General features: G+C 42.8%; 1 protein-coding gene across 1 annotated transcript; it reads right to left on the reverse strand.

Moving 5' to 3' along the window:
- Positions 1–228: 228 nt before the first annotated feature.
- Positions 229–24,202, reverse strand: Tnfsf8 (TNF superfamily member 8). The gene is made up of 4 exons (XM_028780021.1): positions 23,993–24,202; positions 13,008–13,050; positions 3,174–3,245; positions 229–915 (listed from the first exon to the last, which is right to left on the reverse strand). Exons 1-4 carry the CDS (start codon positions 24,200–24,202, stop codon positions 521–523), a joined length of 720 nt encoding a protein of 239 aa, XP_028635854.1. The 3' UTR covers positions 229–520.
- Positions 24,203–26,166: the final 1,964 nt, after the last annotated feature.

Raw genomic sequence — 26,166 nt, forward strand, 5'->3', positions numbered from 1 at the left:
ATAAGAGGCTGGAGTATCATTTTACGAGGCAGCATGAATGTCTTTATGACCCGCAGAGGTGACAAGCAGACAGACATAACTGGTACCGTCAGTTTCCTCACGCCATGGAAGACCTTCATCTGCTTGAGAAGCTCAATTCAACAGTCTCATCTTCTGAGTTGAAGAAAAATGTTGGGGAAATATAAATCCCATCTCCTACTTTTTCAGGTTCAGACCCCGGAGTTCCAAGGGGAGGAAAAAATAGCTCAAGGTCAGTGAGTTAGTGGTTAAACTGGGACTACTCAACCCCTTCCAGTGCCCAAGTAGGTATCTGTCCACACACCACACTCCTTCTTGGCTGTGCATCTGAAAGAGACTTCACTTTCTATACCATGGGTTTGTATCTTTCCAAAGGACAGAAGGAGAAGTATACTAACTCACATGCTTAGGTTGAGTTGTCCTGATATTTTCTTTTGCCCATGTTTGGACAGATGAAGTACTGTATGGTAGACAACATTTTCACACAGTTAAGAGCAACTATTCAGTCCGAGCTACTGTATAAGAAGACAGATAGCACATTATCAACAGGGAAAGTTTTTGTATCCACATACTGGAAATTATACACATTGACTGATATGGTAGAGTTGACCTGTAAGTAATGTAGCAAGAACTGAGAGAGATTCTGGTAGATTTTCTTGCTTTGAACTCCAGACTCACACACTGTTACCACTGTCTGCTTTTTGACCTTAGAATTGATGAGGAGCTGCAGTGTCAGGTCTACAGAATGATTTGAGCAATGCACAAGGAACTGCAGTTGGCAAATGATGAAGTACCAGCCTGGGAATTGGACGATCAGGTTCCCATCCTGGTATACGAGTCCGTGGATGGTGCCATCTTGGTTCCATGACAGTTTGGTACTGTTGAGATGCTTTGACACTGGGGAGATAGAATTATTGTTCACATGTTAGTTACATGATGGAAATCTCTTTCCCAAGGTTCCCACTCAGCATCTCTGTTTTCTAGAAGGATGCCTGCTATCCCAAATATTTAAACATCTTCTTAAATATTCTTTCTAGAATATTCTTCCATAGCTTGTTTTTTTCTACTTAGGAAGTCACAGGAAGAAAAACATTTGTCTTTCTTTTGTTTAATGCTCAAACTACAGGGTTGGATCAACACACAACACTGCACTGGAAAGCAAAAGACCTTACAGGAGAGTTTTCTGATGGAAGGCAGCACCTATGGATGACTTTCTTTTAATCATTATCTTATATCATTTGATACTTATTAATATTTTTACCATTTTTTCAGCGTGTGTGTGTCTATGTATATATGTGTTTGTGTTAGACTCAGGCATGTATTCAGGTGCAGGTGCAGATGTACCTGTCTGTGTACATGTGCGTGTTTAGCCCAGAAGACAACCTTGGGTATCAGTGTTTACACAGTACCAGTATGCACAGTACTGATTTGCCTACAAAGCCTGAAGAGGGCATCAGATACCCTGGAGATGGAACTATAGGCAGTTTTGAGAGGATGTGAATGTTGGGAAACAAATTTGGGTCTTCTGGAAGAGAAAGTGCTCTTAACTGCTGAGCCATCTCTCCAGCTCCGTAACTTATGTTTTTGATACAGGGATTTTCACTGTCCAGAATCTTGCCCAGTGGGCTAAGCTGGTCAGTCAATGTGCTCCAGGGATCTCCCTACTTGTGCCTTAGCAGTGCTGGCATTGCAAGTATGAGGGACCATGTTTGGCTTTTAAAAAGCAGGTTCTAGTGCTCCAGCTCTGAGCCTCAAGCTTAAAAGTCAATCACTTGACTGCCTACACCATTTCTCTAGCTTCTTGCTTAATTAGACCATACCCACCTAGACTGTATTTTGCACAAGGTCTATGCTACTGTGTTATTTGTCGATGAATGAGCATTTAATGTTTTGATAGGTATTTGTGGGTGGTGTCAGAGCTGTGACATTCAATATTATTCAATTTCAGTATTGAGTTTCTCTATTAATTTTTGCATTTAAGATGAAAAGTATTTTATGTGCATGCATAAAATATCAACAATGAAACTTATTATCACAGGCAATTAATATGTGCTGATAAAAAATAAGATACACTCTTTAACATGGTCTGAATTTTTGAATGTCTCCTTTCTTTAAAAGGCAATCACATATCCTTGGATGGGCTCCTCATGTGCACAGTGAGGGACCCAGCATGTAGGATTACAGAAAAGCAGAGAATTAACAGCCTCAAAGCAAAAATGTTTGTGTGAAAGCCAAGTCTCGAGTCCTAACAAATGAAAGTTAGCACTGACTGGTAAAGGTGCTTTTAGAATTGGGAAGCTGGCATTCTGGTTTTAATTAATTCAATGCTTTCTCTTCAATCCTTGTTGCAATTCAATTGAAAAGCAAGAACTAATGTAACTAAAAAATGGGATTTTTTTTTTTAAATAAGCAAAATGGCTATTCGGAGAATCTTGGCCATTTCTTCCATGGCTCATTCTTTCACATTCTAAGTGCCTCTTACTGTTTCATTTACAAAAGGCTCTTACCTGAAGCACACTGCAAGATGCAAACAGGCCCTGTGCCAAGGAGCTCATTAAGCTGTCAATCTGGGGACCAGGCAATTTTGTAGTTCCCCTGTGAATAACTTCATAGAGGTAGAGATGGAGCTGTTCTTGTTCTTTTTTTGCATTAGGGAAAAGATTGTATTTGGTCCAAACTAGTAAGTTGGTGCATGGTGGTGGGGGTAGTGGAGGAAGGAGGATGTGATACAGTCAAGGGACAAAAGTGTCTTCAAAGGACAGATAGGAAACCTAAAGGAGTGAATGAAGTGGTTCCCATCTGCTGAGGGAGCTTTTGAATATCTTTCCATCTGTACATGGTCTGCCTCCAATATGGACCCTAATGTAGCTCCCTGAAAGCTCATGGTTTTTATGTTTCAACTGTACCATTTCTAACCAAACTCCTCCCCTCGACCCATCAAATGAGGGTTGAGAGAAGGGCCTTGTAGCTTTGGAGAATACTCTCATCTTCTTTCTCTAAGACACTGAAATTCAATTTTAAAAAGTATGATGTAGACTAAGAACACATTTGCATGCCACTTTCAGCTACAAGACTCTAGCTGGGACCTCTGGATTAGAAGTTGGCATAGGACATTCTCTTCATGGGGACATATTTCTCTATTTTTGGCTACTGACCTTCGAGGTAGGCCCGTGACTTCTTGGATGGAATCCTTTTCAGGGTACATAAGAGGTCCTCTGAGCAATTTCCTAAAACAAGATCAGGTATGAGTTGTCTTTTGCTTCTCTGGGGACTGTAAACAACCACATCTTTTTCTGAGACCCACTGAGATGACGTTTACTAGTCTGCTCCTATCTGTGTGGTTAAACACACACACACACACAAACACACACACAAACACACACACATACACCACTAACACCACCACCACCACCCCCCAACAACAAAAAACCCCCCCAAAACTTGTTTTCATTTTGCTGTTAAACAGCCTAGGATTTTCACAGTTCTATAGTTTACTTCTTCTTGGATTGTTACAGAATACTGTACAAGTTAAACAAATATGATCTAGTTCCCACAGCATGCTGGGCACCATTTTTGACAGTCCTCATGAAAGGTGTTATTGAACACCTCCAATAGGTTGAATGAGACTGAGCATCCCATGTCCTTCAGCCTAAACACCAGTCTCCCCAACAGCAACATGGATGCAGCTATTGCTACCCAGTATCTTCTGCTTTTACCAGTACCAGCTAATATGGTTCTCAGCCTAACCCAGGGCCAGCTTTTATGTCTGAAGACACTCAAGGACATACTCAGGGTTAAAAGAGCATGTAGGAATGTGAGGATTCTCTACATCTGCCTCGTCTAGACAACAAAGATGAAAATATCCTACTCAATTTTAAGAGGACAAAACATTAATGACATCTTAGCAGGAAGCCTCCCATCTGGAGCTTCTTTAATAGAGACAAATATACTACTTGTGTCATTATAGCATTAGAGAAATAAAAATATTTTTAATATCATCACTGATGATGATCGCTCTTTCTTATTATAACAAGCTATTTTGTATGCAAAGAACCGAATTATACATTTCCTGCAGTGACTCATGAATTCAATGTATTTGGAGCAAATCTCTTCTCTGGGCCTTGGTTCCCCTATCTGGAGAACTGGAAACCCTCCAACCTAACATTGATATATTTTGATGATGTCACCAGAGATGACCACTCAGCCCATCCTTCAGAGACTAACAGCTTTAAGCTCATGCAGTAGGAGCCATGCTCTGCTGAGCTTCCTTACTATCTCTGAGTAGCATGTCCTGAGCTCCAAGTTTCTTTCTATATCCCATTGTTCAGATTCGAGAAAGTCCCTGGGGCCCAAGAGTGGCTAAAAGCTGAGGGAGTGGTTCCCTCTGCTGTCTGAGCAAGCTCACTACGAGAGAACCTCCCCCCCCCTTCCCCAGCAGAAGTAGGGGCTGTATTCATCTCTAGCTGCTCTTGACTCACAAAGGGCTTTCTGGCCCATCAAAGGCTGAAGGCCAGCTTCCACTCTCTAGATCTTATCCCATAATTATCATCCAAGCAGTGTTCTTCTGAGGCTTGCTGCTGCCCTGCACATACTCATGGGGTATATATAATCTGACCTATGATCCTGAAGTATGATAGTCTAAGGAATTGTGACTGTTGTCCAATCTCATCTTTGGAAGTGTAGAACATCAACCAGAAGAAACCAGAGAGATGCAAATCTTATAGACTCTGATTTATGTTTCCTACAGCTCCTATGGGCTTTTGACTCCTCCCAATCCCTCTAGGCTCAGCCCATACCTTCCCTCATCTCATTTTCCTCTGTGTCTTAATAATAATCAATGTCACTACCACTACCACCATCATAACTAACGTTGACTACTTTTGTGATATTTTGCTGAGCATGCTACAGCCTTGATTTCATTTTTACATTTTTTAAAACCATCCTATAAGAGATTTAATTTTTACAACCATCTAATGAGAGACAGTTTATAGTTATCTCTGTTATACATACTAGAAGTCCTGGGTTTTAAAAGTTTAACTGGGGAACAAGGATGGAGCAGAGGCTGAAGAAATCGCCAAACAATAACTGTCCAACTTGAGACCTTGGGCAAACACCAGTCACTGACACTATTAATGATATGTTGTACTTGCAGACAGGAACCTAGCATAACCGTTCTCTGAGATGTTCTACCCAGCAGCTGACTGAAACAGATGCAGATACCCACAGTCAAATATTAGACAGAAGCCAGGGACCCTTATAGAAGAGTTGGGAGAAAGGACTGAAGGCCCTAAAGGTGATAAGAACTCCACAGAAAGACCAACAGTGTCAACTCACCTGGACCCCTGGGAGCTCTTACAGACTGAGCCAACAATCAAACAGCATACATAGGCTGGACAGAGGCCCCCAGCACATATGTAGCAGAGGGCATCGGAGAGGATGTGCTTAATCTTGCAGAGACTTGATGCTCCATGGTGGAAGGGGATACAGGGGGTTTGGGTAGGGGTTGAGGGATCATCCTCCTAGAGGAGAAGGGGATGGGGGATGGGAAGAGGGACTTTGTGAGGTGGGACCAGGAAGGGTGCAGCATTTGGGATATAAGTAAACAAATAAGGTTAACTAGCTTGTTCTTAGCCACACATCTAGTTGCTGTTAGGGTAGAGATTAAAATTCAGCCAGTGTGACTCTAATGTTCAAACAGATTTCCCTCTACCTCTACTCAAGTTTGGAGGCTTGTGGTTCCAGTTCACAACCACATGGATATGCTTCCACCTGAACAAGTCTGGTTCCTGCCACGTGGAATCCCCTACCTCTACCAAGTCAGCTGTCCTTTGAAACATACCCTGGCAGAGACTACTGTTTAGTCTCTCCTACTGATCAGTCAAGAAGACACATTTGCCAAATGGAGTCAACGAGTCTATCTCTCTTATTTCCTTTGGAAGCTCTGGCCAGACCAGTACTAAGGGCATCAGTGTAGTGAGAAGGGGTGCTTGGCTTACTTTTTCCCCTGGCAAGAAGAACATTGGTCCTATGCTCACAGATTCTGTCTAAGTTAGCTGGGAAAGTAGGATTCTTGTCCTGGACCAAAGCTAGGATGTCACATCAAAGACAGGCTCTATCTCTCTGGTCCAAAGGCCCCTCTGTATCAGGTGGCTTGTGGTGACATCTGTAAGAGCTGAGCATCTGCATACAGATGGTGGCAGAAGTACAAGCCCAGGCTTGTCTCTCAAACATGCAGTTTTTTTCTTCTGTTTTTCCCCTTTGGTCTTCATGTGTACAGTGGGGTGACCTCAGTTGTAATTCTGAGAAACCCAATAATGGAAAAAGTCTATCTTATTTTGAACCATTTGCATTTCCTGAAGTCAAATGGCAGGCATACTTTAGTTTTTCTTAAAGAATTGATTAGATGGTTTCATGCTAAAGAAGAAGCATAGGTTTCTCCTTCTAAGAATGGTATTGTTGGAGCTCGGTCAAGGAGGGACTGGTCATTGAAAGAGTTTCACTGTTGAGCTTGAAGAAGACCCCGGATGAGGGCTCCATATCTGTTACTTCACATTGGAGGTGCCAGCAGAAGAAGAGTGAAAGATGCTTGGTGGGGTTCGAACATCAAAAGTCTCAGTGGCTTCTGAAGGCTTAAAAATCTCTTAGCTAACAACTAACACCTCTCTGATCCCCTTTGTCCCACATGGTACTGGGGCAGATGTACACAGACACCCAAGTTTTCACCCAAGTCACAAAGATGGAAGCTTGAATATTTGGCCGGTTAGTGCTGTTCAAGGAGTGGATTGGCCTCTTTGAAAGTCACAGGGCTCTTGCTAAGACCTAGACAGTATTGTGTGGGGTACTAGTCATGCAGCTCAAGTCTCATCAGCTTGTGAGCCCATGATAAGATAGTCTATTGTGGATATGAAACTTGTGTAGGGTACCCCAGGCAGTTGGGATCCTGCTGTGGCTCCAGAGCTTTGTGGACTGAGCATCTAGACTGTGAACTGTATCTCTGCTATCTGTCTCCCCAGTGACTGAGTCTGAAGGGGCCTATTCTGAGAGATGGAATATGAAAACTCTCTGGAGACGGAGGCTAAGTTGATGTTTGGATATTGGGATTCTGGACTATTCTCTTTCAGACTTTAATGTTCCAATTTAGATGAAGAACACTGCTGACTGAGCTATAGAAATGCCTTTCTAGATCATTCTAGAGCAGTGAGGGTTAAACGAGGGAGAAATGAGTCTGTAGCCATTTCACACACTGCAAATGAAGCCTCAAGACACAGCTAGAGGACGTTGCTGGGAAAGTAGCTCCAGTGAGCTTTCTGGATCCTGCAGTCTGGGAGAATGCCAGGCTCAAGTCACAGGTCGGGAAATTGGGTTTTCAAGTCAGATGATATGTGACCTAAATCCTAGTCAGCTTCTTCAGAACCTCTGCTATAAGGACCAGGTAGATGGTGCTTCTCAGGGAGCATGTGGTTCTAGTAAAGGTGTTAGATCTGTCATTTCCTCTCCCAGAATTTCAGCTACTTACTGTATCAGTGAAGTAAGCACAGTAATAATCAACACAGATGTGTAGCTAATGTGACATACATCAAGATTACAGATGTCAAGGGACTGGCACAGCACATGACTAGCCGTGACTCTGAAAATGTAAAGTCGCTTCTCTTCTTGTCTCTTGTTTTCTTGGCATAGCTCTGTGATGCCATACAGAGAGGACTGGATAATGAGATGCTCACTAAAATGAAACACTGTGCTACCTGTGAGAGTAGACTTTCTAACTTCTCTACACAATTGTTTGAGGCTCTCTGATTATTTTTTTTCTTTTTGGAGGAAGGGAGGATGAAAACCTCTTGGAAATATCTTAATCTTTGAAGAAGCAGAGAGCCCTATACTTTAGTTTCTTTTCCCTTGGAGAAGACCCAGGAAAGTCCCAACAGTGACATCTAGAGGAATCTTCATTCCCAGCAGCATTTGGGATCAATGTGAATCCTTAACCTGGTGGACATTGTGCAAAGGGTCTCTTGACAGACATTCCTTCAAATCTAACCATTTCCTTGACACTACCAGGCCAAGAACATCTATGATATAGACAGAAATCTCAACAGAAGTCAAATGAAAAAGGGAGACTCTGGGTTCACAATAATCCTTGAAAACATCCGCGATAGATAGCATGCTTGTTGTTGAACACAGAGAAAGCAATGAATACAAATGGGCTGAAATGAAATTAGGATTCACATCAATGCTGTGAAGACTTTTGGGAGCTGGAAGCCTGTCAAGCGCTGACCTGCTGTGGTATGTAAGATAAACACATCTGGCTCTAAGGCACTTCATTGCAGTTAATGCATATTAAAGGCCGATGGACCCGACAATGTAAGAGGGGGGTGTTTAAGAAACATCTTAAAATTCTTCTAACATTCTAAATGGCCTTTACTATGCCATGGCTTATTTACAATGTGGAAGTACAGAAGCACTCTCAGAATGTTAGGTTTTGGCTGAGATACACGTGAGTCCAAGTCCCACCCTGGCTCCTTACTGGTTGTATGGTTTAGCACAAGTATGTGTGACTCTATGAGCTGTTCTTTCTTCCTCAGAGTGAAAATAATATACACTTCAACAGCTTGCAGGAGAATTAAATGGAAATAAGGTACAACGCTGAGCCTACTGTATATCACACAAACAATAGCAAATAGTTGGCTCCCCTTCTCTGGTCTGGGGCCTGGGCTACTTGGCTAGCAGAGAATCAAGACCACAGATGTGTCTGGGACTTGAACAGAGTATGAAAAGGAACCACTTTGAGGTCTAGTACTATCTACCTTCTCCCCTCCCGCCCCCTCCCTTTCCTTTTCTTTTTCTCCTTCCTCCAGCCTCTTAAAGTGTAGGATGATAGGCAAGTTGGCATATTCTCTGGAGCTAGAGACTGGGGATTGTATCTAGCAATTCTAGCATCAAATTGAAACCTTTTTCACCTTTGTGTTCTCTCCTCTATCCTGTACCTCATGTCTTTTCCTGCCTCCTCATTCTTTTGGAGGATGTGAAAATTAGAAGTGGTGGCTTTAGAACACTAGATAGCTTATCCAGGACTCAATTCCACTTCATTCTGAAGGGCTCACTTCCTGGGTATTCTCAACAGAGAGATTCCTGATTCCTGTTAGCCCTGCCATGAGTATAAGAACGTGGGTTTAAGAGCAGGTTTTATTGAGTTCAGATTGATTGGAGGAACAAATAGGTTCCTGTGGAAAGTGAAGTAAGTGAACAGCTGAAAAGCAATTTATCCCCACCAGAAACCATCATATGATGCTACAAAGGGGAAAAAGAAAAATGGAAACCAGGAGTTACAAACTGGAGACTTGGGCATTCTGGATCCAGCCCCAACCTTCTGACAGAGTGGGACTCTGCCAGCCAGTGTCCCTGAGGGGACACAGTGTATTCTCCTGAGGGGAAGGGGTTGTGAGGACAAGGAAGGCTGTCACTCCTTGTGCCATATCTTTGCCATCAATGTGACTTCTATACAGCACATGGTCATAGACCATTTGGGTCAGTGAAATACTGGAGAAATTCGTTTCCCTGGCTGTTCAGTTTTCTCACCCTCAATATTTCTTTATCATATTGTCCACCTCATTTCTCCTCTTTTGTTGCCCATTTTTTCCTTTTAGCTTTTAAAGGGTATTAATTTCCTCAGGACATCAAGGACCTCTGGGTACCATGGGCCGCATAGAATTTGCAGGAAAAAAAGCAAAACAAACCAAACAAACAAAACAAGAAAAACAAAACAAAAACAAAAACTCCCAAACCAACAATTTTTTCTAACGACAGGATATGGAATCACTCCAGGTCACACGATCCCCTCAAGCATGCCCCAAAGCACCAGTGACCCTTTCTGTCCCAGAACTTAGTGAGAGAGTATGCTAGCCCTTGAGAAGTTCCTAGTGGCTGAAACAACTCCAGCTTTACAAAACGGAGCCCCAGAGGTCTCCACCCCCTGCTGGAAGACACTGTACCATACTGCCCTGTCAGCAGTTTTTAAAAGTCTTACATCCTCCTGCAGATATTGCTATACAGAGATTCGAGGTTTTGTTGGGTGTGGGGCTGGAAAGCTGTGTGACCAGAGGAGCTGGTCCAGAGCAAAAGTGAGGTTGAGTTGTGTCCAAACCCTGAAAATTTTGTCCTGAGAGGAGCAGGAGTAGGACCACTTACTCTTTGCTGTGGGCCTGCATGTTCAGGCACATGTAAGCCTTACAACCCTCACCTCCACCACCCTTGAGGTAGTCACATAGCCTGCTGGCCAGATTATAGGTTAAATTCGTCTTACCCTACAAGAATATGTCCTACAAGCACCTGGGATTTCTCTTTATGCAGATGAAGGATTCCACAGCACCTCAGCCTCAGCCAAAGATGTACACTCATTCCACTTCCAAGCTTCTACCCACTTCCCAAGGGTTATATGGTCCTTGTTCTTCCCCAGTAAAGAGAGCTGTTTCACTGAAAACGGTCTCCGGAGAAGGCTGTTTCTCCTGATCTCACTCAGTCTGAGATCCTATCTAACCTACTCCCCCTGGCTAAGCTTCACTCCTCCCAGTCCAGCTCCATGTGCAAAGGTGCCTGGAGGGGAAAAGCACACCCAGGGTGGAAGTTGGAACTCCTGGGAAATCCAGGTAAAGGGAGCTGTAATCTGAGATTTGAACAAATGAGCCCAGAGCATGAACAATGTTAGAGAGTTAAAATTCAGTGGAAGCAAAACATTAGAACAAGAAATGACGAGAGGATGCAGGAGCCTTGGCTCTAAGCTGTATGTGGAGGAGGTGGATCTATTGTTTAACGGAAAATGGAAGAGCAAAATGGACCAGATGGATGCTCTGAGTCCAGACAAGTGGGAAAATGTAGCTATATTTTTGGTTCCATTTCATGTTCATGGTAGCTCCCTGCAGGAAGCATGGTACTCTGTCTGCCAGAGGAAAGAATAAAACCCAGCATGAAGCATACAGGACAGACAGATTTGCCTCCCAGCCTTCCAGCTTGTTCATGGATCCAAATGAACGACTAACAAGTCTCAAGCACAGTGGGCTGAGTGCAAGTCAGCAGTTGACTGGAGCCTATTCTGCCCAGGAATGACAAGTTTGTGTTAGGGCTCATTACTAACACGGGTGTGGTTTTCTGTGGTTTCCCTGTAGCTAAGGATATCCTGTGCTGGGCTACTACCTCGGCATGTGTGCAGAGCCCTGCATCCCAGGCTGTGGTCAGTGTTGGTTTCCTGGTTACAACAGCTGTCATGGCAGAGGGCTCCCAACCTTGTGGCTTTTGTCCTTGTGACAAACCTCATGCCACCCCTGGAACTTCCTCCCAGGAATTTCTGGAAAGTAGGTCTGCCCTGTCTGATGTCTTGCAACAGTGTTCTCCTATTCCCTGCCTGCTTCTTTCCTTTTCCAAAAGGGCAATTTGTTTCTTGAGTTGGCTTAAGATTAGTTTGTTGGTAAAAAAAAGTTGTGGCTTCAGAATTTCTTCAGACAATTGTCAGGCTATTTCTTTCTGTCTTTATATATAGGACAAGAGAATTCTAGTCTCAGAAAGTGTCCAAGAACTTTGTTAGTGTGTGTGTATATGTGTGCATACACATACATATTCATGTGTGTATACATGTGTAGAGGCCAGAGGTCAACACAGGGTGTTTTCCTCAATTACTTGCTATATTATTTCTTAAGACAAGGTTTATTACTGAACTCAGAGCCTTCCAGTTTGGGTAGGCTGCCTGGCTGGTGAGACCCAGAGACCTTCCTGTTTCTGTGTTCTCAATGCTTGTATTATTGGTATACACAGCTGCTCCTGCTTGTTATGTGGGTGGTGGGGATGTGACTCAGGCTCTCATGCTGCACAGGAAGCATTTACCTACCTACAAGCATGATTACTACAAGCATGGTAACTGCATGACTGCCTTTCAGCCAAGGCATGCAAATCCTAGAATATTTACTATCTACATATTTGTAGACAGTGTCTGTGGCCTTCTACACTTTACCTTTGTTTTTGATTGCATAACAGGTTATCTACACAAGTGAGGAAATAAGACTATATACTAGGCCCTAAGTGCTTTTGGCCAATATTGAGGTTGTTCATCAATCTTAAAAGGTTCAGAAGGCTCTATGTCCACCAAGGGCTCTTTGCCCATACGTTCTAAATCTTCAGTAGGATGCCCTGAAGGAAGGAAACTACAAATGTATTGCTCCTGTAAGGAGCTGTGTCAGTTCTTTTGTGTCCTCTGGTCCCAACGATGCCTAGCATCTTTACCCTGGTGTCCATGAAGGTCTATCTACCCATCTTATCTCCTTCCATTTCCTCTCTTAGTTCTGTGGTTAGGCAGATGTGCTTGGTACCTTGGCTCTGAAAATTGTGAGTGGAGCTAAGGTAGGGATTGATATTTTGAATATAAAGACACTGAGTCAGAGTCAAGGACCTTTTGGTTTAGCCTGTATGATCAAAGCCGGACACTTCATCCCTCTGTCTATTTTCATAGGTCTTAAACTTTGTTAGGTATTTTGGCTATTACTAGTTATTTAAACATTAGTTTATGCTGGTTGTCATGCCAAGCAGTTATGAGCTGGCCCTGATTGGCTCATCTAGAACCACAGTGATCCATGTTTAATGGATGTATTAACAGAGACTTCCATGTGGGAAATGGTATCAAGATTCATTCATTCGCAAATTTATTCAGTTTTAGGGCTTCCAGCTCAAAAATACAAGGCTGTTTTGTGTCCCTGGCAGGGTCCTCAGCTTGGTGACAGCAATGTTGTTGTCAGTGAGAGTGTGACTGGCAGGAGGGAAGTTTGTGTGGATTAACACAGTGATCAGGGTCTACACAGATGAGTCAAAAGCATCAGCTCATGTCGATCAGCCTCTGCTTCCATCTGTCCCACTCCTGTTGGGGACAGTCACAGAACTTCTGGTTGGTAAGTAGGCGTCACACCTTGTGGTATCACCTGCATGATTCACTACACATTCATTCCTAAAGATCTTACCTCCTTTAAAGGGGACTGTCTCCGTTGTTTTTGGAGTGGAGTCCTGGAAGGGAAGAGAGAAGAGCAGGGTGAGGACAGGGCTGAGGTAAAACAACTTAGCTTCATTTTTACCTTGGGAGTCCTCACAGCACTGTGCAATTTAGAACCCACCCACCCTTTGACCCTTAAAGTGTGATTATTCATTCATTGATTCATTATAGTGGCTTCCTATCCGTGCCAGCCTACCTGTCTACCAGAAACACAAGATAAATAAGGGTTACCATCCTCATCTCACAAACAAGAAGCAAGACAATATGTCTTGTCTGGGGACACCCAACGAGCTTGTGGAGCTCAGGACCACAGAGGGAACTTCCACCTCCCAGTCAAGAGCTTCCTCCTCTCCTCATATAGTGCTGTTTTTCCCCTTTAAGTCAACATGTGATCAAATGAAGTGAATAAATGTGCACACTTTCTTCTTTCCGTATTTGGTTCATCTAAGTGTTGTAAACATACCTGGAAGATATCTTTCTACCTCGGTTGTGGTTGGAAATTGTGATGTTTTTATTAGTGTTTATATTCCAAATATTGGGATGATGTCACAAGTAAACTGGTTCTCTGACCTCATGGATTTATTGCAAGCTTATGGCCGGATATAATTTGCAAATATTCGTAAATATGCAGCACAAACAGAGGTGTATTTGTTTATGCATTCACATAGTAGTACAAATGACTTATATAATAATCATAAACGTCTACATAGATTTTTATGTAAATGAGTAAGAGGAAACATTGCCTGCTAAGAAGAAACTGTGCTGAGGGTCAGAGGGGATTAAAGAGAAAAGTAGTTAGTGTGCTCTCTGAAGGTGGCCCACAGAGATGGAGGGGCACTGGTTCTCAACAGATTCCTCAGAGACCAGCTTTCCAGTGTTCCTCTTCACCTGTCAGCCTAGAGAGGCATATAAGCAGCTGTTCACAAAGGAATGGGATGCCACATTTACCTTTTGGCCTGCATAAGTCAGTTACCTCTAGTGCACTTAACTGAGATAATTATAAACATTAGAAATGGGTGAATATTTTCATGGGAAAAATAGTTTCCCAATGTCTACCAAAGCTGAAAGTTGACAACTAACTATATCTGACTTTCTTAGTGTTCTGTGCAAGAGCTGATGACTATATGGAAGTATCATCTCAATTTACATCCCCAAGAGCTCTGTTATTCTCCTTCTGTGGACACACTGTTATCTGTAAAATAGGTATTTTCTCTAACTCAAGAGGTGGCATTCAGGAATACAGCTCTGGAGGCCTCAGGAATAAAAGCTTTGGTGTCACAACTAATCTAAGAAAGTTTATAACTTTGGATCTCAGTTTTTTTAAGGGGAAGGGATGTGAGGTTGATTTGAATGATACTTTCCCCTCTGTTTGTTTTCCGATTATGTTGCCTTATTTCCTGAGAGTTCTAAATGTGTGTAACAGTGCTTTACATCTGTGATTGCCTGATTACCCATATGATTCTTAGGAAAACCTGACATCACAAAATTCCCCTTTATGTTGCCTCTATGAGACAACAGCCAGCACTTCAAAACTTATTAAGCAGCTGGCTCAATGCCAAGCATGACTTTCGATTAGCATGATGTGCAAACACACAAAGAAAGGCATTCCCATTTGGATGAAGCCTAACAGGATTGAATGTGCCAAGAGCTCCATATCCACCTAGACGCCGGAGTGACTAACAGAAGAGCAACACCAGCAGAGCCATCCCAGTAGCAGAAATGCTAAAGAATCGCTCGTTTAGCCTTGGATCATCTGTGGTGTACATTGTGTCACTCGTTAAAACATATGCTATGGACTTGGTCCATTAAAACAGCCATTTGAAAACCACTAAGAAATATGGAATCAGAAAAATGAGTATAGCACATGCAGTGAAAGGATCACAGTGCTTAAAGAAAGAATTTCTGAAGCTTTAATGCTGAGGATTTCAAGCTGCAGCAGGTTTGGGTACAGCTTGGGTTGTCATTATCTCTCACAAGTCCTCAGTTGATGCTTCTGGCTTCCAGAAAAAACCTTTGATCATCAAGGATAAAAGAGGTGTATCTGGGAGGAGGACCTAGATGTATGTAATGGCATGGGGTCACAGAAGGGAAAGCCTTGCTCTTGCCTGTCAAATGAGAGTTCTATCTCTCCAGTGCCAAAGCACTGGCAGGGGATCCTGTAGCTTCATCTTTTACCTAGGTTCCAGGGAATTCAGGATAGAAGTCTGATTGTTCCTATGTTGAAGAACACAAAGTCTCTACAGCTTCCTATGGCTACCCATAGTAGATATGATTCCATAGTCAAAGCAAGAGACAAACCCAGATATCTTACAGATCATCAAGTTGATTTTATAAGAAAGGATGCCAAGATACTAGAGTCTGGGGCCAATTCTGAACTAAAATTCTTCAGTGAACTTTCTACTTGGCCAAAGACAGAACCGTTCATTATTCTCTCCTCCTTATTCTCAAGCAGCCCTTGAGTTTGAGGATGGAGAAGCAAGGCCTAAGGACATGACATGATGACTGCTTACATTTATGAGACATGATGATGACTGTTAGAATTTGTTAGATTGTTTAGACCTGAGGCACTATGCTGAGTGCTGTCTGTAAACTCTTTTAATAAACCTAGCCCAGGGAATTTTAGACCTTGGCTGGGGAAAATGAGAACTATCGTGCTTAGTGACTTGGCTTTGAGTAAGGTAGGACACAGACTTGACCTACATGCAAACAAATGGCTTCCCCCAGGCTGTCATCTCATCTCCATAGTAGCTCTGGAAAAACAATCACCATGGTTACCAAACCCTGCTTCATTTCCTTAAGTATACTTTCTCTTTTCTTACAGCCTTTATGGACATCTGATGGACATTCCAAACAGTACTAGAGTTCTTTCTGTGTAATGGAAAGAATGGCCATGCATAGTCTGTTTTTCTCCAGGTGAAATGAACCCCCCCAACCCAATCATTAGCTTAGAACTGTATTTTTCTCTCCCTTAATTACCGTGAGTAGAACTCTGGACAGTGATTTCTACTCTGGGCTGTTGCAGTCATAACAAGATATGGTATGTAAATGACTAGCCATTGTTTGAAAATAGTAGCTATTTGAGAGGGACTGCTTTGAGCCTTATAATGTATTTAGTTTGTCATAATTCCCCGAAAGGTCTGCTTGCTTTCAGAACAATGATGTGGAGGGTATGGAACAAATGTGTGTAAGTTCCTGTATTTGCTTTTCAAACAAAGTCCTTTGTTACTAAATTATCAAGACAACTAAAGTGTGGAATATTCAATGGAGAATTCCACATCTGTTTCTTTTCTGACTTTCATTGCCTTAGAAGGTAGCTTGCAGCACGTGGAGATCTCTACTATCCTTAAGCTAAGACGATTAAACATCTAATTCAGGTTACTCTGGGAACCAAATCCTTTCTGGGCCTTATTGTATTGGTCTTTAAATGGACATCAAGAATTAAGAGTTGTCTAAAACACAGAGCAATGACTTAATCATGACAAAAGATGCTAGAGATAAGAAAGTTGGTCATACTGTCTGGAAGGCCAATGAATCTGTAGCATTGTCTCTCTAGATTAAGGTAGACAAAACAGCAGTATGTTCTCCCAAGACCCAATGAGAGAGTGAATGGCAGTCATAGGAGACCCCAGGGAAAGTATTTTTACTAGGAACTCTTGGTTTGGCAGGTCTGGGATTCGGAGCAGTGGCCTAAACAGTGTTTCTCTCACTTGCAAGGATATATATATATATATATATGAATGATACTCATGAAAATAGGTATTCTGATTCAGTGGATCCGGTACAGGCTCTGAGGTGTTCTGATTGTAGTCAGTCTCCTGTCTGGTCCATCAGCTACTCTTTGAGTAGTGCTGACTTCAAGACATATTGCAATAGACAAGTAGGTTGGAAAATTGCTGCAGGAAGTTGTTCTCAGATGTGAGATTAAGAGTTTTTTCTTTTCTAAAGATGGAGTTGGTAATTTGTCCTTTGGGCCTCCTTTATCAATGAATGTTGTCATCTAATCTCACTTCTTGGTATGTCTTGGTCTTTTCAAACCCCAATAACTCTCACAATCCAGTTTCTCTTTCTCTGGGCCATGCCTCAGCTTATTGTCTAGCTTGATGGGCTCCATGTCTGCCTGGTCCATTATCATAATGGAGAGCTCATCTTTATAGAAGAATATAGTTAGTGAGTCAAGCAGATGACAGCATCTACTAACCCTCCATCATCAATCCTCAGGGTGTTAAAGGGTTCAGATAAGGATCATCAAGAAATGCCAGACTGCTGAGTAGAAGACATTCATGACTTTAGAGTATGTTACACAATAGATTAGATATTCATGAAAAGAAAAATTGTTGCTACCTATCCCCTTAATGAAGTGTCTAAACATATAATTATGTATAACCAGACATGTGTCCCTAGTTGCTATAATAATATCAAGAATATCTCTTTAAGGGAGTTATTTATGTCCTTCTTAAAGTCCTCTGGAAATCAGTTTGGCAGTTCCTCAGAAAATTGGGCATAGAATTACCTGAGGACCCAGCTATACCACTCCCAGGAGTGGTATATGCCAAGGCATATACCCAGAAGATGCTCCAACATACAGCAAGGACACATGCTCCACTATGTTCATAGCAGGCTTATTTATAATAGCCAGAAGCTAAAAGAACCCAGATGTCCTTCAACAGAGGAATGGATACAGAAAATGTGGTACATTTACAGAATGGAGTACTACTCAGCTATTAAAAACAATGAATTCATGAAATTCTTAGGCAAATCCATGGAGCTAGAAAATATAATCCTTAGTGAGGTAACCCAATCACAAAAGAACACACATGATATGCACTCACTGATAAGTGGATATTAGCCCAAAAGCTCGCAGTACCCAACATACAACTCACAGACCATATGAAGCTCAAGAAGAAGGAAGATCAAAGTGTGGGTGCTTTGGTCCTTCTTAGAAGAAGTAACAAAATACTCATGGGAACAAATATGGAGACAAAGCGTGGGACCGAAACTGAAGAAGGGACTGTCTGGAGACTGTTCCACCTTGGTATCCATCCTATGTGCAGTCACCAAAGACAGACGCTGATGTGGATGCCAGGAAGTGCATGTTGACAGGAGCCTGATATAGCTGTCTCCTTAGAGGTCTGCCAGAGCCTGACATATACAGAGGCGGATGCTCACAGCTAACCATTGAACTGATCATAGGGTTCCCAATGGAGAAGTTAGAGAGAAGACTGAAGGAGATGAAGGGGGTTTGATACCCCATGAGGAGAGCAACAATACCAACCAACCAGAGCTCCCAGGGTCTAAACCACCAGCCTGGGAGCACATAGGGAGGGCCCCCATGGCTCCATCTGTATACATAGGAGAGGATGGCCTTGTCAGGCATAGGTGGGAGAGAAAATTCTTGGTCCCATGAAGGCTTGATGCCCCAGTGTGGGGGAATTCGAGGGTGGGGAGGTGGGAGAGGGTGCGTGGGTGGGGCCACATCTTCATAGAAGCAAGAGGATGGGGGATGGGATAGTGGTGTTTCTTGGTGGGGAGGAAATAGGGAAAGGGAATAACATCTGAAATGTAAATAAAATACTCAATAAAAATTAATTTTAAAAAAAGACCATAAAAAATATAATACCAAGCAAAGATAACCTCAGGCAGACCCAGAATGTAGGTTGTTCTATTAAAGAATTTGCCTAGCTCTTAACAGCATAGCTAATACTACAAAACCAACAATCAAGGGTAGGTGTAATAGTTAGCTCACGGCTTCTCCAATTTTATTATTTTTACAGATGTTCTGGGAAGATTATTAAAATGCAAGTTTGACTCAGTAGCTCTGGGGTGAAACTGGTAAGTCCTAATCTCTCTCTCTCTCTCCCTCTCTCTCTCTCTCTCTATATATATATATATATATATATATGTGTGTGTGTGTGTGTGTGTGTGTGTTTGTGTGTGTGTGTGTATCATGTATGTGGGTATATGTGTCTATCTATGCATGTTCATGGGTCAGAGTATGAGTACATATATGCACATGTGGTGGTCAGAGGGCAGCCTCAGATATCAGTTCTTAGCTTTTGTCATGTCTGTCCTTTGGTTGGTCAGTTATGTGTTCACTACCTAGTAGTTGGATGAGAAGCCTCAGGGATTTTCCTGTCCCTAACTCCTATTTTGTTCTAGGAGCAATGGGTTTACAATTGTGCACCTGGATTCTGGGCATGCAAGTTTAGATCCTCATGCTTGGTAGCAAGCAACTCAACCACTGAGCCATCTCTCAAACCCGAGTCTACTTCTAACAAGCTCTCAAGACGATCCACGTATTGATTTGCTTGTTTATTTTACTTTCTTGTGGTATGAAGAGTGGACTCAAGCCTTGCCTACCAGGCAAGCACTCTAGTACTGAACTACATCCCTAGTCCTTTAAACAGTTTTATTTTGAGACAATGTCTTACTAAGTTTGCCCAGGCAGGTTTTGAATTTGTAATCTTTTTGCCTTACCTTTGAGAGAAGCTAGGATCACAGATATGAGACACAAAACCAGATAGCGCTACTCATTACACTGAAAATAGTTTTTTTTTTAAATTAAAACATATGTAGATATCACACAGAAGGTAGTGTATGAACCTAGACCTCCAAGTAACCATAAAAATCCCAGCCACAGAAGACATGGGGAAATGAAACATGGACTGTATGTCTGTGTGTTACTAGGCAACACTGTTTAATTACCATGAACAATAATGTGGTAACAGTGCTGTGGTGGATAGAGACGGATAGCAGAATATAGGTGAGTGAAGCCATACTGCCTATGACTTGCTTTCATATATGTACAGAGACAGTATGAATGTGATGGATGCTTGATTAATCTAGTGGAAGTTTATATGGGCTTTATCATACTATCTTTTAAAAAATTTAAAAGAGAGTTTCTAAATATTTCGAGTTCAGTTTATATTCTAGTTACTCTTTCAAACCTTCCCTACCCTAACCATAGGTGGCCCATTCATATATCAGGAGCATTCTGCCTGGAGCTCAGTTTCCTAGGCTTCAATTTCTCAAGTTAGGAGAGTTCCCAGACCCGGTCCCACAGAGGAATGTGAGTCTTTCCTTCAAAGCCCTGCAGAGCACTTGTTTCTTAGGAAAAAAATCTCAGCGTTTTGGAAAAACTTCATTAGTTAAATTAATTAATTAAACAAATTATTAAATATAATGAACCCCAGATGTGGGGAGTCCCTTAAGGAGAGGAAAGTGACTCAGGACGTTTCAACTCACTTTGACTGTCTTGAGTTTAAGAAACAGGGCTCTTCCCAAACAGCCTCAGTCCTACAACTATCCTTGCCAACAATTGCTCTACAAAAGAAAGAGAGAGGTAGGCTTAGCTGTCTTCTCTTTCTAGAAATGGTGTCCAATATTTGAAAGTCACACAACCTGAGACCTTGCTATACCACTCTGGACTGTGTTTGTGTTCCTTGGTATGCCCAGCCTTCTGACTTAGGAAGCAAAGACATGACTATGGTTGAGGGGTTGAGAGCCCAGAGCCTTCCTTATAATGCAAAAACCTCTCTGTGAATACCGTGCCTGGGAAACCAGTGTCATCCTGGATTCTTCCTGGGGTGGGGGGAATAAGGGAAGCTCTATTGTGTTTCTTCCTTTTGCTTTGCCCTGGGTGTAGACAGTTCATCACTACTCTGCAGTCTTTCCCAAGCTATGGGAAAAGCATGTTTACGCTTGACTTCCTCAACTTTTCTTTCTTCCCATATCGATGTGAAGAGCCGTGCTTTTGATGGTAGACTTTCCCTGCCTCAAGACGGTGTCATCTCTTTGGAGGTTGATAGACAACATTTATTCAAGTGAAAGATGCACATTCTATTCCTATTTCTAGGGTTTTATTTACACATACCTGTTTGTAAACATGCACAAAGGGCAAAACGTCCTAGAGGGAAGTGTAATGGGACTCTTACAAGGCACAGGTAAAGCACGAGGCATCGGCACAATAGAATCAGATAGGACTCTATAGTGACACAAAGCAGACTTCTCTATATAAACATGGATGGATCTCTATGATAAAGCCCCAAGTGAATGAGGTGGACTTAATAATGAAATCTGTACACTAGTGCACTCAGATTTATGAGAGAACACTAGGGATCTGTTTACAGTGACATTCTCAGCAAAGACAGGGTGCTGCTTGGAGGAAAGGATAAGAAGAGTTTCTAGTATCTTTTTCCTTATTAGTTGGTTAGTTTTGTGGAGCAATATAATCATATTTCATAATAAATACTGTTGGTTTAAATGTAAACAAAAGTACAGCTATCTCAGAAGGCTTCAAAGACATCACTAGAAAGCTATAAAAACAATTCAAGGGCAAGGGGTGGATTTGGTTCAAAGGTTTGGTTAGGGTTATGTACTCAGTGTCTATGACAGTGTCCTGTACAAAATAGATACTCAGTAAATACTGAGAGTGATTCCTCAGTTTCCCCTTTGTCTCCACTATGGAGTTTTCACTTTGGAGTTATTTGTTCCTCTAGACAAGTTTCAAGGATCCTGACTGACTTTCCTGACATGGTTAACTGTCCCTTCTCCATCTCTTTTCTCATCTCTGCAGTTGTCCAGGAAGGGCCTCTCTTCTTATCTCTTCCATTTTTTGAAAACTATTCATATTTTTCACTCTGACCAGATACTGTCATTTCTAGTGATGTTTTTCTGCAATCTGCCGGGGAGACACTTCTTCATGGGTAGTCTCAAGGTGGTCCTACATAGGGCAGTAGAGTAAATCTCACCTCTCCCTACCTGGTCCCAGTGGTATAAGGAGGACACCATGTGTTCATTGCCCATTCCACGTTTAATACTAGCTCCTTGGACCTTTTCTTTGGTTTCATTGACAGATTCCTATTGAGCCTCTTCAGTTGCTAAGTTCACCTATTTATAACTGTCCTCATCCGTCTTCCTACTGAACGTACTCCTGATAACCCAGGCCCAGGGGACTCATATTTCTTCAGTTCTTGCCACAGTTAATGCCTGGTAATGTACTAGAAATGATATGTGAAAATCATTAGATTCTTAATGGCATGGCTATTAAAATGGAAAGCCCTAGCCTGTGAGCAAGTATCTGACATGTAAAAAAAAAAATCACAGCATACTAGAGCTTACACACAGACTGCACTGTTCTGTACCTAGACTCGGAGGTAATTCAGATCAACAGACATGAGAGGACAAACCTCTGAGAGAATGGGAACTAAGGTTCTCCATGTTTCTCCCACCATCAGGGCAAGCAAAAGGAACAGCATTCTCACAGAGCAACCAAGAGCCACTAAGCAGCCCCTACTGTACCACTTGTTCAGGGTGCTTGACTTCAAGCCCTGTCCCCTTGTCTGTGCTTCATTTTCTGCATCTTCAGAAACAGGGTAGTAGCCTGTCCAGATTTCACAGAAGGAATCATTTCAACAATGGATTGAGACTGGTTCTGCACAGTGCCATCATCAGCCCTTCCCATCTTGGCTTCACCCCCACACTCAGCAGTTCTGCCTGTATCCTCTGAGTGACAAATGTCTTAAGGCCACTCCAATCTATCTTATCTGGCCATTGCTGCAAAACAACACACTTCTGGTGTATGGAAAATCAGAGTGACAGAAAGTGGAGAATGTGGGGATAAGAAAAGGTGCCCAAAGGTTTGCCTAAGAGTCATTCTTAGCAGATGCAAATGACACATTAAATCATGACTCCCATCAGCTCTGAAGGCCAAGTGTGAATAACTCCCTTCTCACACTGCCAAGGAGGAAGAAGCTTTCACGCTTTATTTGAATTTCAATACTTGATGATTCTTGTAAGGCCCTAGCTTTCTCTCAGCAACTAGTAAGCTGCAGAGCCTGTGGTGCAAGGCAACTGAAGGAGAGCCAAGAAAAAAAAATGTGAGTGATTATAATATGACTTGTGAGAATTATAGAATAATAAAAGACGAATGTTGCACGAGTGGGTGCAATTCATATAGTATACAGTATCCAAATCACTATGCCTGGGTCTCACCTCAAGCCCCTGAGTCATGTGAGCTGAACATACAGTACTCTCCAGACAGTGTGTAAGCTTTCTCTTTCAACTATACTTTTCTAAACTACAGTTTGACTTTCTCCTCCAACCCTTCTATCTTACCCTCATTTCAAACAAACTAAATCTCTCAAGATGGTGTGGCACTGCATGTTATATGTGCATCTCAGAGGGTACAGGTGACAAAAACTTTTCAACACCCTGAGCTCTTCAAAGCCAGTGGCTTGTGAGGAAGCTTTCGATTTCTTTTGTGGGTTTTAGCATTGAAATAACCAGAGCTCTGGGAAGCCTTGGCTTCTTTTGTTCTCTCTGTCTCTCTCTGTCTCTGTCTCTGTCTCTGTCTCTGTCTCTCTCTCTCTCTCTCTCTCTCTCTCTCTCTCTCTCTCAAACATCACAGTCTTTAAAAAGTGGCTCCTCACTAAAAATAAACAAGAAAACAAACAACAACAACAACAAACAAACAGACAAACAACAGCAACATCAGACTCTTGGCAATAGAGAGGCCTCAGAAGCCCTGGGAGCATGGATTGAGGGCGTAACCTTAGAATTAGGATGAATGCCTTACAGAGATGATACCCACATGTACACACTCCGGCATGCTTCCTCCCTCCATACAGTGAGGCTGTGACCCATCTGGGCCTAAATCTTAATTTCTCAAGGTCAATAGTTCCTCTCTGCTCTTTTGGCTCAAGTACATCTGGAAAATTTTGAGCTCATGTCCAGTTATATTTCTCTTTAAAAAATTCCAAATGAGTGCAGAAAGTTCATTTCTATTTCTTTCCCCCTTTTCTCTGATATAATATCTCTATATATGCATAACTTACTTTTTTCATTTTTAAAAAATGTTTTTGCTCCCAGTTAACCTATTCATTAGCTCTCAGAGCTGTTCCTGTAGAAGATGCAAATTATAAGTGAGAAAAGAAAACCAGAGAAAAGACGTTTACTCACCTTTTTCTGGACTACCAGGACCAGAATGATCGCCACTGCCACAACAAGGCACACAAGTGCGGTGATGCTGAGGTAGAAGTAGCTGCGGCTTGTGCTTCTCCAGGGCCTCGTGCTTCTCCAGGGGCTGGCTACCAAGTCGGGCGGCACCTGCATGGCTGGGTCATGGGAAGGGGCCCCACGGTTGCCTGCTTGCTGCAGCCCTGGCTCCATGCTTTATATAGTCTGTCCCACATCACACCTTATCTCTTCTCATCTGACTCGATTCTGTACCCAGTTCTGTTCCAAGAAGGATTTTCCCCTGCATCCTGGATCATGTGACTTGGAAAAAAGCCTTCACCAGTTGCCGGATGGAGAAACTCTTCTCTGGGGGCGTGAGGCAAAGAGTGGCTGCAAGGGTGGGGGAGAGGTTCATTTTTCATCGCCCGGGATTAATCTGAGTGCAGAGAAATTGTAGCGAGAGACGATGGTTGATGTCAGCGGGCGGTAGGAAGGAGACAGTTCCGCGTGTGTGTTCACCAACCACTTCTGTTTCCTTTAGGCTCAGCCACAGAACGCCTTGCTGTGGGGACCCTGCACACTGCATGATCCATGCTGGTGGCCCAGAAAGCTTCTAGATTAGTCTCTTTGCTGGGTTCCCAGAGACGGCAGTCCTTTGTCAGCAGCAAAATGACTGTTGGGGTTGTTGGACAATCACAGCTTGTTCTACACCCATTCTTGGGAAAGAAGAGCCCACTGTGTGAGCATTTACCTACCTGGAGACAAGGTGTGGCAGTAGGAAATTTGAGGATAGTTTCAATGACATGGTGAGAGAACACGAATTTGGAAATAGTTTGCTTTTGAACCAAAGCTCCTTAATCTCTTGCAATGTGATCTCGGGGGCTGTTAAATTTGCCGATGAAACTGGCTTGCCATAAAGTTCATACTAGGGGAAGAAACCAGTGAAGGGGTCAGGAAGGAGAGGTTCAGTGCTGTGGAATGAGTGTGTGAAGTGTCTGTGGGTATGTGTGTGGGGGTACAAATAGTGCTCCAGGTATTTGTGGTGAGTTTGTGCACAGAGGTTACTAGAATCCAACATTCTGGCTCAGGTACAGTCTGGGGAACTTGGCCTAGAAGCTGACGTCACACTTATCACCAGCCTCAGAGGCAAGTAATATTTCTTCTTTACAGTATAGAAAACCCATGCCCAACAAGCATAAAAACATTCTCAATCAAATCTACCAGTGCTTATCTAATGCAAGAACTTGGTGGTGTATCCAAACCAGCCTGGCTCCAAAAGCCCGTGGGACTCTTTCCTTACAGGCTGAAAGCCTCCTGTTGCCTCTTAGCCTTTCCCTTTCTCAGCTTTGCTCCTTGAATAAGTCAACACAGCCCTTGCTTTAACCCCATTCTGCCTTGCAGTCATGGGGAAGATCAAACAGGATGATGTAAGAGGGCTTCCTGAATGGGAAGAGGCTTGGCAGCTGTTGTTGAACAATTCCTGTTAAACAGCTCAAGTTGCCCTCTGGGCCATGTCTGGAATTTCATATAATAAATAGATCCCTGGGACACAGAGCTGGACCCTATCTGTGGATATGAATGACCTTTATTACAGAATACCTCAAAAAGCACTTATCACTGCTTCATAGCTGCCTCCAGATGTGGCCTTCAGAAACCTCATTTGCTCTTTCTCTTGAGATTGACAGCATCCTTCTCTGTAGTCTATAGTCTACCTCTGCAGGTCATGGGAGATACCAGAAGCCTCAAGGAAATGCCATGTCCAAACCCAGGCTTGGATTTCACCTTTCTGCTTCCATGTAGATCTCTCTTTGAGCATTTTGCAAGGCAGCCTGGACTTAGGAGATGGTCTAGAGGCTCTTTTTGGTGTGTTCATAAAGTGAAAATCCACAGAGGTGGGAGGGGAAGTGAGAGACGAACTTGTGAATACTTCCTTGCAGGCAGTGTCTCTATCTGATTGTCAAGGAAGCCGAATCTGGGCTTTGGAAGACAGATTTTTCAGTATTCACTTGTCCTGCTGGTTTAGATAGGGTGAGGCGAGCTAGTGTTTTGGGGGGTACACTTGTTTGACTCGGGAGGAGGCCTTGTCCTTTGCTGGGTATGGACAGGGAGTGGGTGGCAATCTGCCTAGAGCTGCTGAGAACCAGCTGCTCCCTTGGCCTCTCTGTTTAGCCCCTTTG

Source organism: Grammomys surdaster, unplaced genomic scaffold, assembly GCF_004785775.1.
Source record: "Grammomys surdaster isolate TR1022 unplaced genomic scaffold, NIH_TR_1.0 363, whole genome shotgun sequence".
Taxonomy (NCBI): domain Eukaryota; kingdom Metazoa; phylum Chordata; class Mammalia; order Rodentia; family Muridae; genus Grammomys; species Grammomys surdaster.

Excerpts from the sequence above, each read along its gene's own strand:
- Tnfsf8 (XM_028780021.1), bottom strand. The coding sequence starts at position 24,202 with ATGGAGCCAGGGCTGCAGCAAGCAGGCAACCGTGGGGCCCCTTCCCAT. Across the intron at positions 13,051-23,992 it reads TCCTGGTAGTCCAGAAAAAG|GACTCCACTCCAAAAACAAC; the intron begins GTGAGTAAACGT and ends CTTCCCTTCCAG. Across the intron at positions 916-3,173 it reads GTCACGGGCCTACCTCGAAG|TGTCAAAGCATCTCAACAGT; the intron begins GTCAGTAGCCAA and ends CTATCTCCCCAG.